This window comes from Thamnophis elegans, chromosome 1, assembly GCF_009769535.1.
Source record: "Thamnophis elegans isolate rThaEle1 chromosome 1, rThaEle1.pri, whole genome shotgun sequence".
Classification (NCBI taxonomy): Eukaryota; Metazoa; Chordata; class Lepidosauria; order Squamata; family Colubridae; genus Thamnophis; species Thamnophis elegans.
Window position 1 is genome coordinate 63,618,256 of NC_045541.1, and position 13,602 is coordinate 63,631,857.

General features: G+C 38.1%; 1 protein-coding gene across 1 annotated transcript; it reads left to right on the forward strand.

Moving 5' to 3' along the window:
- Nucleotides 1-708: 708 nt before the first annotated feature.
- On the forward strand, nt 709-10,992 carry CNPPD1 (cyclin Pas1/PHO80 domain containing 1). Its single transcript, XM_032217527.1, has 8 exons — nt 709-982; nt 2,940-3,042; nt 4,572-4,653; nt 5,652-5,772; nt 6,623-6,751; nt 7,635-7,696; nt 8,304-8,421; nt 9,377-10,992. Exons 1-8 carry the CDS (start codon nt 914-916, stop codon nt 9,959-9,961), a joined length of 1,269 nt encoding a protein of 422 aa, XP_032073418.1. The 5' UTR covers nt 709-913; the 3' UTR covers nt 9,962-10,992.
- Nucleotides 10,993-13,602: the final 2,610 nt, after the last annotated feature.

The following is a 13,602-nucleotide window of genomic DNA, read 5'->3' on the forward strand; positions in this document are numbered from 1 at the left end:
GGAGTCAAGACACTTCACCTATTTGCTACTTATGTAGAGAAGCTAAGAAACCAAGTAGCAGGTTCTGTAACAGCTTTGTTCCCTCTGTGCCATCCATCTGGTAAACCCGCAAGATCTGTTTTTCTCTCCATGTATATGTATTGTACACATCCGAACTAGACTGTGTTGTTTTCTGTGTTATATAATATATGTGGATATATGCATAATTTTGTATCTATTTATGTACTTATGTTTATGTAGTGTATATTGGTGGTGACCCTTTGAGAGCTGTATGCAACAAATTTTCATTTTAACGTATGCCGATTAGTGTGCATTCAAAGTGACAATAAAGTCAGTCTGTCTGTCTGTCTGTCTGTCTGTCTGTCTACCTACCTACCTACCTACCTATGTATCTATCTATCCTCTATCCATCTATCCATCCAGATTACTATCCTCTAATAGTAGGAGCGTAGAAGCTTAGCAGTCATCCTCCTTTATGCCTCAGACTCTGGGGATAATTCTACGCTGCGCCAAGGATTTTAAAAGAAACCGCTCGGCTTCCCTTTCCAAAAGCAAAATTCGCCCTTCCCTGCATGGTTTATTTGGACCTGAGGTGGAATTATAGCGTCAGTCGCTCCATAATTCATCTTCCAACCAGTGCGCCCAGCCTTTTATATCTGCCTACGGCCTCAGAAAGACCGCCTCCTCGCCCGCCCCAGGAACAGGAAGGCGAGGAGCCGCGCCGGGCCTGGGTTCCTTCTTTTCGGAGGCGCGGTCCACCTAAGGAGCTGCCCGATCGCTGGGAAGCTGGGGTTGAAAGACGGGGCGGCGGGCAACCAGATCTTGCAGTGACAGACCCTTATCGCCGCTCCGCTCGAAACAGAGAGTCGCCTCGGAAGCCTCGCCCGGCATCTCTTCGCTCGCCTCGATCGACATGGATCTAGACAGGCTGCTTCTGGACGAGGAGGGCGCTTTCTCCCTGAGCGGCTTCCAGGAGTTCACGGTGAGTTGTCGTCGCCGTTAGTCCCGTCCAACCTGCCCCTGACCGCCAACGCTGTTTTTGCTTTGAATGGTCGCGTCCTCTTCCTGTCCTTTCTGTGCCTTTCTTTACAGATTGATAATCGATCTGTGACGCTCCCTTGCTTTTAATTCAGGTGGAAAGATATGTCCGTTTTTATTGTTAGAACCGAGACAAAAATCTTTACTGAACTGCTTCATATCGCCCCGAGATCTTACCAGCAACCCCCCTTTTTTCCTTTCAGCCCACTTACATTTCTTCCTACAATAATGTTTCTGTATCAGTGATCCATTCCTTTAAAAATCACATTGAGGTGTACGTTGTAACTTTCCTTATAATTTCTGTGCCTGATTACTTATCCCCTTATTCTGAAGAAATGAGACTGCAAACCCTGATGACAAAAATAAGAGATCAGAAGAATAAAATACACATTATAATCAGACAAAGGTATAGCAAGGGCTAAACTCCTGCAGGGTTTAGAAACAAGGACATTCTGTTGTGGAGATAGAGGCATTGCCAGTTCTTAACTATGGCATCTTTCACATCTTCATACTATCAACTAGATCTAGTCATTTCTGCAGCAATATAAAGCCTATCTGTTTACTGTAATTTTGATGGTCTGGATTACTTTAGAAGATGCCATAAATCAGAAGTGCAGAAATTACCTTAATAATGTTTTGTGTTTTCATGAATCAGAACAACACATTAGAGAAACTTGTTGCCTTGTGCTTCATTTTCTTAACGCTATTGAAATTACTTTGCCAGTGAAAAAAGGCATTGACAATAGGGAAGGACAAACCTGTGGTTGGAATATCAAACAAGAAGGAGGTGTTAAGAAAGGGCTGAGCTTAGAGACCTTGCACTGCAGGAAGTGGCAAAGGCCTGACCTCCCCAGAATCCCTGAAGCTTTATCTGACTATTCCCAAAGAAATGCAGCCAGTCTGGCTAGATTCTTCTAACATAGGTGACTAAAGCTTCTGCCTGAGACTATCCACGAGGGTTCTGGTTGCTTGCACCTGACTCCTACCCACACTTCAAAGGGCTTATTGGCTTGTTTTCATTTATTAATGTTCTCCTAAAATACAGACTTCAACGCAAAAAAAGTGAAGAGACTTTTGCTTGGGCTTTTGTCATATTCATTGTGACTAAGTCAAACACTGATTGCCCTTCAATTTAATTTACATTTAGATTCGGTTAAAAAGTAATAATACTTCTTATACCCAAAATGAGAGGCCAAGTTGAGAACCAAGGCTAAAGAGAGCACCTTCAAAAATAATTCAATTGAAATTAGAAAGTGTCTGTGCACAAATAGTTTTGCTGTTGCATGAGGCTGAGAGAAAAGTCAAGGCCAAAATATTTGTAATTGAGTAGAATTCATGAGATTCTAAAAGTAATGATAGATATGTTGCTATTTATTTTGGTTTTATTATATAGTGATGTTGTGTTTTACTGCTGTAAACCTTTTGTGGTGGTAGGTAAATTTCATAAACAAATTACCAGCCAGCTATACAATAGTGGGATTTGTTTAATTTTAGCTTGGCCTATGAAGTAACTTGCATAATGGTTTGGGTTTAATGGATTATTAATTAGTGATACCACATGATGGAAGGGATATATGAAAGTTTTGGAAATTGCACCTTGGAGTTTTGAAAAGACCCTTAAAGTATAATTGCACATACTTCAGTGTTTGTTTATCTATTATCCCGACTTCTATTATTTTTATAAACAACTCAAAATAGGCAAAATATCTAATGTTTCTTCCTCCTATTTTCCCTTGTGAGGTGATGTAGACCTAGTCAGATCTTTCTTAAGAACAAGTCACAAGATGAAAGTTGTTTCAGTTCTTCAGTTGTTTGTGATTGGCAAACAATCTTCAGTTGTTTGTGATTGGGAGAAATATGGTGTGTTTGTGTACTACAATGTTATGGATTTCTTTTTTCAGTTCCTTCCCAAGCATCAGCAGTTGAGTGATCGTGTACGTAAACGACTTTACTATGGCTGGGATAAAGACAGTGCCCTTGATAATCTCTCAAGTCCAGTTGCAGGTGAGTTTCATTTGGAAATTTTATATTTGGCCTTAGGAAGGGTTTAAGAGAGGAAAAAAATGATATGCTGGAGAAAATTACAAGCTATTGAAAATTGGACCAAGGCTTATCTTTGCGAATACACCGAGCTGGCTATATAATCAATTCTGCCAAATTTTACCTTTGCTTTAAAAGAGTTCATGAATATTCATCCTGCTTTGCTCATTTAGCATTACTGGGATAATTAAACATCTGAGAAAGGAGTTGAGTATATATGAGTTCTCTGAATTATGTTGTGAATATACAATACTTCACAGCTAGCCCCCCCCCCAATAGAAAGTGGGAAAGTGTTCAAGAAAAACGATCAGTGGTTTTGCCATATGATTTTCATTTTAAATAAAGTATAGGGTGAGGTATGAGCAGTGGATATAAGAAAGATGAAATGAAGCACAGAATAATAGCTGTCTCCTTTTTTTCTGCATTTAGAAATTAATCATGAGTTGCCCATTTCTAAGAACTAAATGAATGAAAAGAGAGAAGAACAATCCAAGTCTAGTCTGCCCCAACAGAGTATACTACTCTATTATTTCATTTAAACATATAACAATCACATTTATTCTCGTATGTAATTCCTCAAATATATGCCTTTTCCTATAACTTTATATGAATTATGGTATTTCTAAATGATATTCAGTAAATTAGGTCTTTATCTTTGTTGTAACAGAATCTATTGAAGCAGATCCTGTTGTTTAGCTTGATAATTTATAATTTCATTTACATTCTTAATTTTAGCCAATAGGTAGCTTTCCAGCTTTCTGAGCAATACTGAAATTAGAGAAAATGTTCAACGGAAACAAAACAGCTTTTTTCAACGCTACATCTTTGTTTGATGTTATTACTGCTTTTATTGTAATAAATCTTGCTAAAGAGAATTTGCTGAGATTGTGATAATTTTAAGTCTATATGTTGCTTCTAAGTCTATTAAAATTCTAACAACAGACTTGGTACAAATCTGATTAATTATAGGGACATCATTAAGATGTAAATCGACTTAAACAAAGGATTGGGATTAAAGAAAATAAATCCCACAAATGCAAATCTATAGTGGAAGGAGTCTTTTTTCTTCTTCTTTGCCTTCTCCCCTGTTTAACAATACATCTATCCTGTAACTTTCTTATGTCTGAGAGGCTTCTGAGGGAAATCAGATGGGGAAAGGTACAAAAGGATTTGTTTTGTAATATTTCGGGTGTGAAATTTTGCAAACCATTACCACCAACACCACTTCCGGGTGAGCAACTGCTACTCTGAGCATGAGACAAACTGTTTTGAATTCGTTCTCAGCATTTGTGATTTCTTGATCCTTAACAATTATTTTAATCAAGTGGGGCTACAGACAGAGACAGAGACAGACAGAAACAAAGAGAAAACAGTTCCAGAAATGGATGTTAGGTTCTGTTATATTACAGGAAAATTTGAGCAAGGAATTTCTTCAGCTTCAGAAGAAGGATCTCTTTACATTGCATTGATGCCAACTATTTTTTATGTTCTAGATATTGCTGTTGAATTATTTCAGAAAGCTGCTCCTAGTCCAATTAGGAGACTTCAAAAGAAATACGTTTCTCATGTCTCCCGGTATGACCCATTTCTCCTTCACTATTTTTGGACCAATCTTTTCTCTGCATTCATATTTATTGTTGTACCTTTTTTACATTTATTTTGAACAAATACTACTATGGAAGAAGATACTTTCTGGTTGTAGGGAAAGAATGGCTAGAAAGAAAGGTTTATTTTTTATTGTATTTATTTATTACAGTTTTATTCCAACTTTATTACTTGATAAGTAACTCATGGCAACAAACATATGTACTACTCTTCCTCCTTCTATTTTCCCAGAAAAACAATCCTGTGAGGTAAGTTTGGCTGAGAGAGCGTGACAGGTCCAAAGTTATGCAGCCAGCTTTTGTACCTACAGTGAGACTAGAACTCACAGTTTCCTGGTTTCTATGCCGCCATCTTAACCACTACACCAAGCTGGCGCTGTTATATGATAGCTGCTTATAATTATGAATTATTATTCTATAATTAAGAATTAATATAATTAAAATTACTATAAGAGAGTTCTTTGTAAAAATTTCAGCTTGGAAAAAAGTGTTAACAAGATCAGAAGGTAAAAAGTTGGCCTTGACAACAGATTTTTAGTGAGAGATGATGGGAAAAATGCTGCTGTAAATCCTAAGAATCCTAATTTTTGTGTTGCTCTTGGGACCTCCAAAAGAGCAAACTATTTTTTTATATTTGTTGAAACATCTTGCAGACACTTGTTTGAATCATAAGAGGAAGCATGTTGGTTCAGAATAAAGGACTCTTCTGTTCCCATGGCAGCCAACTATAGAAAGGCAGTAAACAAAATGTGATCGGGATAGTATTTGTTATCTTTTAAAATCCCAATCAGGAAAGTTTCCACCTCTCCTTGTCAGCATTCAAGAGTGGAAATTATAAATATACAATAGCTATGTTGCAGAATATGTCACATGTTTAATAATGTTTGGTTGTGCAGCTAAAATGGCCTCAAGGAAGGTCTCTTATTTGAGTCCTATGGGAGGAGATTTTCAATATGCTGCTTCTTTTAGGGAGGCTTGTATTTCTCCCTGCTCCATGATGTTGGCCTTGGTTTACATCGAGCGACTTCGGCACCGTAATCCTGAATACCTACAGCAGATCTCATCCTCCGACCTTTTCTTGATTTCCATGGTGAGTAATTGGATTGGGATGGAGGCAGGCAAAGCAGAATGCTTGTGTGTGAGAGAGCATGTGTTTGTTTATATAATTAGCCGCACATTTAATCATCGTAGAAAATGGAAGATACATGTACTTAAAACCAATCTTTTCCCAAGAAGTGCACAACTATAATGCTATGAAGAAATGTTCAGGATCTTTTGTCTAGACTACAAGCTGTCTTGATCCTTCCAAACTCCATCATTTCACAACATTCTCACCATGAATATATGATGTTCCAATTGATAAAGATATGAAGTTTTCAAAAATACTGAAAATTTGGGCCCTGAACAACTGTATTTATGGGAAATATTGAACTTTAAAGTACTATAGGATAATTTTTAGGCATTGCTGAACTTATTTTTGGCGATATCTATTGAACAACATTTCTTTTGATAATATACACTTTAAATCAGTTGGAGCTATGTATCTAGTTTTAAACATTGTTCTTTCCCCCCATGTTTAACCATCATTATTCCACTTCCATACTTTCTCATTTTATAATGCATTCCAGATGTCTTGTCATAGGCTCTCTGCCACCTTCCCCACAATCTTTCTAGCTTGAAGTCAATCACAGTTTATCTGTCATATTGCTGATGTTTAGTTTTGTGAATTGATCTTTCTCACCTAACCTTTGGCATTGCATTTTTCACACTGACATCTATACTTTCACTTCTTAAAGTATCTGAAAATTTGGAAATTGAGGATTGGGGTTTTCTTCCAAGTTTAGAAATAGGGGGAAATGCCATGTCTTTATCCCATTCCTACACTAAAACAAACCACTGAGATAATGTTTTAATACAGCCCCTCCTCCTGTTGCTTTCAGATGGTTGCCAGCAAGTACCTTTATGATGAAGGAGAAGAGGAAGAGGTATTCAATGATGAATGGGGTGCTGCAGGAAAGATGGACGTACAGACTATGAACATGCTGGAGATGAATTTCCTCCGTGCCATTGTAAGACTTTTAAAGATGTGTTATGTGAAGGAGATGCACAAATCTTCGTTACTTTCAGCCAAAGTTCCGAGAAATTAGTGGGCTAAAAGGATATGAGAAGATGTATGCACTTAAAGAGTGGCAAAGCTATTCAAGTTTTAAATGCAATTATAGTGAAGATTGAATAAAGTGCACTAGCACTTAGACTTATATATTGCTTCACAGTGCTTTACAGCCCTCTCTCAGCAGTTTACAGAGCCAGCATGTTGCCCCCAACAATCTGGGTCCTCATTTTATCAATCTCAGAAGGATGGAAAGCTGAGTCAACCTTGAGCCTGGTGAGATTTGAACTGCCAAATTGCAGGCACCTGGCAGTCATCAGAAGGAACCTGCAGTACTGCACTCTAACCACTGCGCTACCACAGTTCTTGCTGGGTTTTATGTTGTTAAAATGCAAAATAATATAGATTTCATTCAGTACTGTAATGCATAAGTAAATTCAGAGCAATAGATTCATGAATGAATAAAACCCAAACACTTGCAGCAACAGCAATAATAACAATCCAAAGAGATAACACTAAGTGTCAAGCAGACAGTATTGTTTTATCCAGATGTCTGCAAGACTTAAGCGTTTTCTCTTCCACTTGAAATAGGACATTCCATGAGCAGAACCTCACACCAGCTGCAGTTGAAAATTTGTTGAATAAGTGAGAAATAAAAGCACTACAAATGGCTGTTATGAGGCAGTGCCCAAACTGAATATGGGGAACATTTTTACATTTAAATGTAGTTAGCATGAACATCATTCAATCCTTCCCTTCTTATATTTCGTGCACTGTTCATATAAAAAGTGGGATAGGAAAATTCTAGCTCACTGTTTCAATCATTCTTTCCTTATCTACAGGACTGGAGTCTTTTTACAGATCTCAAGGAGTTTTTTGAAGTGCTCAGCTGGCTGGAAGGACGGTATGTGTTTTTGATCAAGATGCTAATATTTTTCTAGAACTGGGATAAAAGCAGTTCTTTGAGTGGGCTGGGAAAACAATTACTTTGTATTCTAAATGGACTGAACATGATCAGAAAGTGACTTTATGTTCTGCCGTATCTATAGCTAGACTGCCTTGATGAACCACTGTTCAGTCAGTCTTCTGTCTTCCCACATGTGACTGTACAAGGTATCAGAGTGTACAGTGTACATTTTTGCTGAATTTTGGAAACAGAATGTGTTTTGTTCTAAAGCTGGAAGTACTATCCATGTGAACTAGTCAACTTTGAAAATCCTCTCCAAAGAAGACTCATTTGATTCTTCATGTTTCATTGGAGTGTGTGCGTATGTATGTGTGGAAAAAGTGAGGAGTGTTATCTTACTGACACTGTAAATTGATTAGATCCATTGCTAAACTGTATCGGTGCTAAGGCAGCAGTGTATCAATTCCTGGAGTGACAAATATAGCAGCATGGATATTTCTGTCACTAATACAACAAGGAAGTGGTTTGTTTGTATAGGTCTGACGACACCAGAAATGGGGATGTTCTTGAGTAAAGGCTCTGAAATTTTTTTTTGTTCCTACAGTGTGGCTGAGAAGCAGGGTGTTAGACGTGGCTGGTTCACCTACACTGATCTCTGTGTTCTAATGGAACAAACTTTGTGGCAGCAGGCTTTGGGTCAATTCTACCAGCAGGTAGCCAAGGTATGAACCAAATTGCCTAAAGTGAGAAAAGGGAGTGACAAAGAGAACAAGGGATCGTAAATGAGATAGGTAAAAATAGGGACAGGTCAATAGGTTATTTAGGGTGCAGTATGCAAATGAAAGAGAAATCCTAATTCTGAGATCCCTCCTATGATTACTTGAGATAAGAATGATAGGATGCTAGTTTTGTTAGCTACTCAACTGCCCAAAAGAAAGAAAACAAAGAGAAAATGTGAATTGATATTAATTGTGGCGATGGGGGTGGGAGTGTCAGAGAGATAGCAAACTCACCAATAACCTTTTGTTGAATTAAGGTTCTGTGACCATGCAAGGACAAACTTCCTTGTGTTTTCTTTGAATAGCTATTATATACTTTCAAATGTCACATGTGTTGACTGGTCCAAAGAAACCGGGTATCCTAGTCCTGATTTCTACTACCGGTCTATAGAATTTGATAATCCTCTGTCTTATTTCATCTGTGATTTTTACTAACTTTCTACACCATTTTTCAATTTAGAAGCCCTTAAAGTGGTGGCTTAATGCAGACAGATAAAAAAAGGTTGAACACTTATAAAGCAATGAAATCCACAGTAGAGTGGTCAAAACATGACAATTTGTTCAACCAACATTTATTAAATAAGACACAATGGCTATCTGTGTACCCTCAAAGTCAAACCAAATATACCACATTATGGTTTAGCATGATATTTGTGAACTCTGCAATAAATACTCAGACATTAGTATTTCTAACAGCATTTCTCTGACTAGACTTTGCTAGATAATGGAAGTTTTTTTCCTTTATCAGTTTATAAATTCCTAGTCTTTTGCATTTGAAAGAGAGTGGGATATGTAATTGGAGTTCTTTGTAGACAATATATTCTGATCCAGTGGATTGCTCCAATTCTAGGACTAAAAACAGTGTATAATCTGGTTTCTTTTTTCTCCCCTTCTACAGCTAGCCTGCATTCTTGGTGTGGTGTATCTGACAGGTGTTGCTGCTGTATTTGCTTCAGCTGCAGTGATACATCACACTGTCCATGTGAAAAGGTCTGGTCCTACTGCTGTTAGCAGCACCAGAGATGCTCTGGTTTCATGTCTGCCTCTTTCCTCTTCAGCCCAGAATATGGATTACAAACAAGAGCTACTATATTGTCTTTCATGGCCCAGAGTGGAGAACCAAACCTTTCAAGGTGAAAAGCAGCAAAGCGGAATCAGTGGGGTTTCAGTTACAGTGCTGTATCTCTGGGGCAAAGTCCTTAAGGCATTATCTTATTCACCAGCCCGCATCAGCTCTTCACTTTATCCACACTGCCATCAGCCCACTTCCTGCATGACAGCCAACCACACAGCTTGCGCCCGTTTTGCTCAACAGTCAACTCGCTTTGGACTTCCCTGTTGCTCCAGCAGCTGGTGCTGGGACAGACCCCTTCATTTGTCTCCTAATTGCAAAGACTGGCCGGAACCTCTAGCATTGCAGCAGTGTCCTTGGCAGGCTTCCTTAGAGCTTGGCAGGTTCAAAACTTTTATGTTTCCTAGTTAAGGTTGGAAAGAAGGACCTAGCTTAGATGTAGGGGGTGAACACCTTGATAAGAAATGTTTTGGTGCATCAGAGTCATAGGATACAAGGCAGGAAAAGCCAGAGATGGAAACGAAGCGCTTGATACACTGTATTGCTGCAGATATTAACTCACTCACCTTTTAAATTTTGACTTCAATATCTTTCTCCCAAATTGACAGTGATGCTTAAAAAGCTTTAAGGAGTTTATTGGAAGAATGCATCTCGTCTGAAGTGTTGAGACTGGAACAGGGAGCGCAAAGTCTAATAAACCCTTCTTCCATTTCATATAAGCCAGTTGCACTGAAGGCTGGTGTGAGTACTTCCTTGCTAAATTGGGTGAGGACACTAATATCACGATTGCTTGCAACAGGCACCATCGATCCTCCCAGCTTAGCTGTACTTGTGGAGCAATTTGCTAGGTAGACTTTTGCGTAAGTTCTATGGGATCTCGCTACTATGGTGGCGAATAGCAGCAGCTCTACACAATTTAGGTTAGCAGTGATTGTTACATAATTAAGTATGTAAAGTCATTACTTGTGTTCTCTGCCTGTGTTTTACCCGTTGTTTTCCTAAAAGCCATGCAGGTCTTGCCTGGGATTCTCTTGTGCTATTACATGGGGATGAAGGTAGGGTGGGATGCCACTTGCTGAGGGAAGGCTCAGTACCATTAATTAGGGTACAGAAGATTAAGGATAGTTTGGAATACCTGGTCTTATTTATGAGTGCTTGACTGCCTCCTTCATTTTTTGTGACAGAAGCGGGTAGAAGGGTGGCAGCTTTTTCTTATGCCTGCCTTTTGTAAGCAGATTGCCTCCAGATATGTTGGATTACTACTTTCTGTGATCCCCAGTTAGCATGGCCAATGGCTGGGGGGAGTGATAATTCAAACTCTCTGAGGTTAAGAAGTAAGAAAGGCTGTCCTACCCCAATTTCTTCCAACACTTTCCTGCTGTAGTTTTCCACTGTAATTTGTAGATGGGATCTCTTCTAATAAAGGTATTTGTGTGTTCTTTTTTTGTTTGTTTGTTTGTTTCATGATACCAAACCTTCATCCAGTACCATCAGCTGCTTTCTCTTCTTTTTGGCAGCTTAAGGCAGTGTTTCTCAATCTTGGCAATTTTAAAATGGGTGGACTTCAATCCCAGAATTCCCCAGCCAGCCAATTCTTGGAATTGAAGTTGTCAAGGTTGAGAAAACACTGCTCTAAATGGTATACATGGCTCAGAGATATTACTATTGAACATTATGTTCTTGAGTATCTTGCACTTTATTTTACAGTACTTCCCATAATGTCTAGCCCACTAAAAGTAGAATAGTGTAGCTGATATTCTCACCCTGTTCTATTTTGTGTATGGACACATCTATACTCAAATATACAGAAGTAAAATAGCCTTATCTGTACCTCATAGCTGCTCAAAGATATAGTGTGATTTGCTTAACTCTCCTAATATTCTGGACATATGTATTCTTGTGCAGAAAATGCTTCTTTATGTTCTTAACATGCATATATAGTCCTAGAAGACCTGGGACCACTTTCTTTCTTAGCCCTAGGAAAGAGGCAATGACAAACCACTTCTAAAATTTGGCAACAAAACTGAAGGGCAGCTGCCAAGGGTCAAAACTGACTGAAACACAGACACGAATGAATCTTCTATAAAGCCTTGAGTGAGATGTTTGTGTTGTGATGGAGAACCATTTATTATTCTTTGAACTAGATTCAAAAATAGTAAGAAATAACATTACAATATAATTTTTATTGCACTAATGCATTTTGAGGAAGTATTAGAACATTTATATTACTCCTCTGGAGACTGCGCTTTCTTTGTGATATAGACTATAGCTATGACTGTGTGGAGTCATAGCTAGAATGTAAGAAAAGAACAAAGTCCTAAGGTAGGATTTTGAACCAACTTGAGGAGCAATGGTGCAAGCTTGTTTGAGGAGGACATGCCAGCACTGGAAAGGCATTCTGTTAAATAGCTATCCACCACACCTCATTTGACAGAAGCAACTAGAAAACACCATGATACAGGAATATAGAGGATAGATGATCTTCAAGTTAAGTAGGCTTCAATAGTTGAGCAATTTCAATTGCCCTCGGGAAAGCTAGTGAAAATGGAAAGGTACTAATACAACAAAGTTATAACATATTTCTAGTTAGCTATTGATATCATTTATTAAACACATTTATATAACCACTAACACATAGGTGGTTAAGGGCAGCTTATACATTTTTAAAAATCTTGCCATGTAATAAAAACCTATTTTAAAAAAACATTCCATCTGCCCATGGCAGAAACAACACAATGAAGTTGGCCAATTGATCAGCTCTGTCTCCATTTGTGTCCCCAGGCCTGCTGTGAAAATGGGTGGATATTAACAGTAAAGCTGCATTTCTCCATGTATGGATATTGTATCATGTCATCCAATAAACCAAGTGTTTACTCAGATCAGATCTAAAGGTCTCCTTGATCCCAGAGCACTACCTTCCACTCAATTAAAATTTAATTAGTTGGAGGAATAGATCTAGCTCTACCAGGCTGAACTTTGATTGGTTAGGCAGAGTGTACTCTCACATTTTATTCAAAAGGTTCACAGCAAACAGCAATGATATCAAAATTACATATGCATGATGATGCAAACGCTATTGTCATGTTTTCATCCCAACATTTGACATAAGCTGCATTTCCCAATTCACTATTTGGCTATAGACGCCCATGTTTGTACTGGGCAATGCAGTGCAATAGAGTATTTACTTATCGGGGTTCTTTACTGTACCAGACACAATTTAGAATAGTATTTAGTTGTTTATTCAATTTAAATTCACCTTCCTATTGAATATTCAACAATTCAAATACCAAATAAATAATGCAAGTTAAGATTATTAACAATAAAAGGCCGACAATGGGTGTATACCTTGCTTGATGGGAAGGAGGGAGGAGAGTATAATTTTTTAAGGAATGTTTGAAAGCAATGCATAAGAAAATCCTTGCAGGTATTAGTTCAATGGATTATTAAAATTCCAGGAATGGGAGGAATTTTCTGGAGACGAATCTGCAGATTTTAATATTTGGACAGATTTGTAAGGAGAGAGGTGATTTCTCAGACACTCCAACCATGTAGGACTTCAAAAAGTTAACAATTTAATTTTTATGTGAAAAAGAATAGGTAAATTGTGTGGATCTTTTAATACAGGCATCATAAAATCCTGTGCACCAATTAGCAGTATACAGTAGATGCCCTATTTTCTACCATTTGCAACTTTGTGCATACATAAAAAATAATCCCATGCAGAATGTCTTGCAAAGTGAAATGCACAGTAACTAAGGCATGGAGGATAACAACTATACTATTGTCAAATCCAACTTTTTTTTTCTAGTGGTGGATTTTTCTTTGTTTTATTGTATGTTGGCCTTTAAAAAAAGATCTTTTACTTTTGCTAAAACAAACAGACACCCTCTAGTCTAGAATCTCCTGGGTTATATATGAATATTGAAAATAAATAAAAAGTGCAGCCCTAGTCTGCAAAGTTGTACATATGATAAAGTCACCAGGGATGCAGCTATCACATCACACCGAGGCTTATTATATTAAATAACATGGAAAGGGGACTGCAGGGCTGG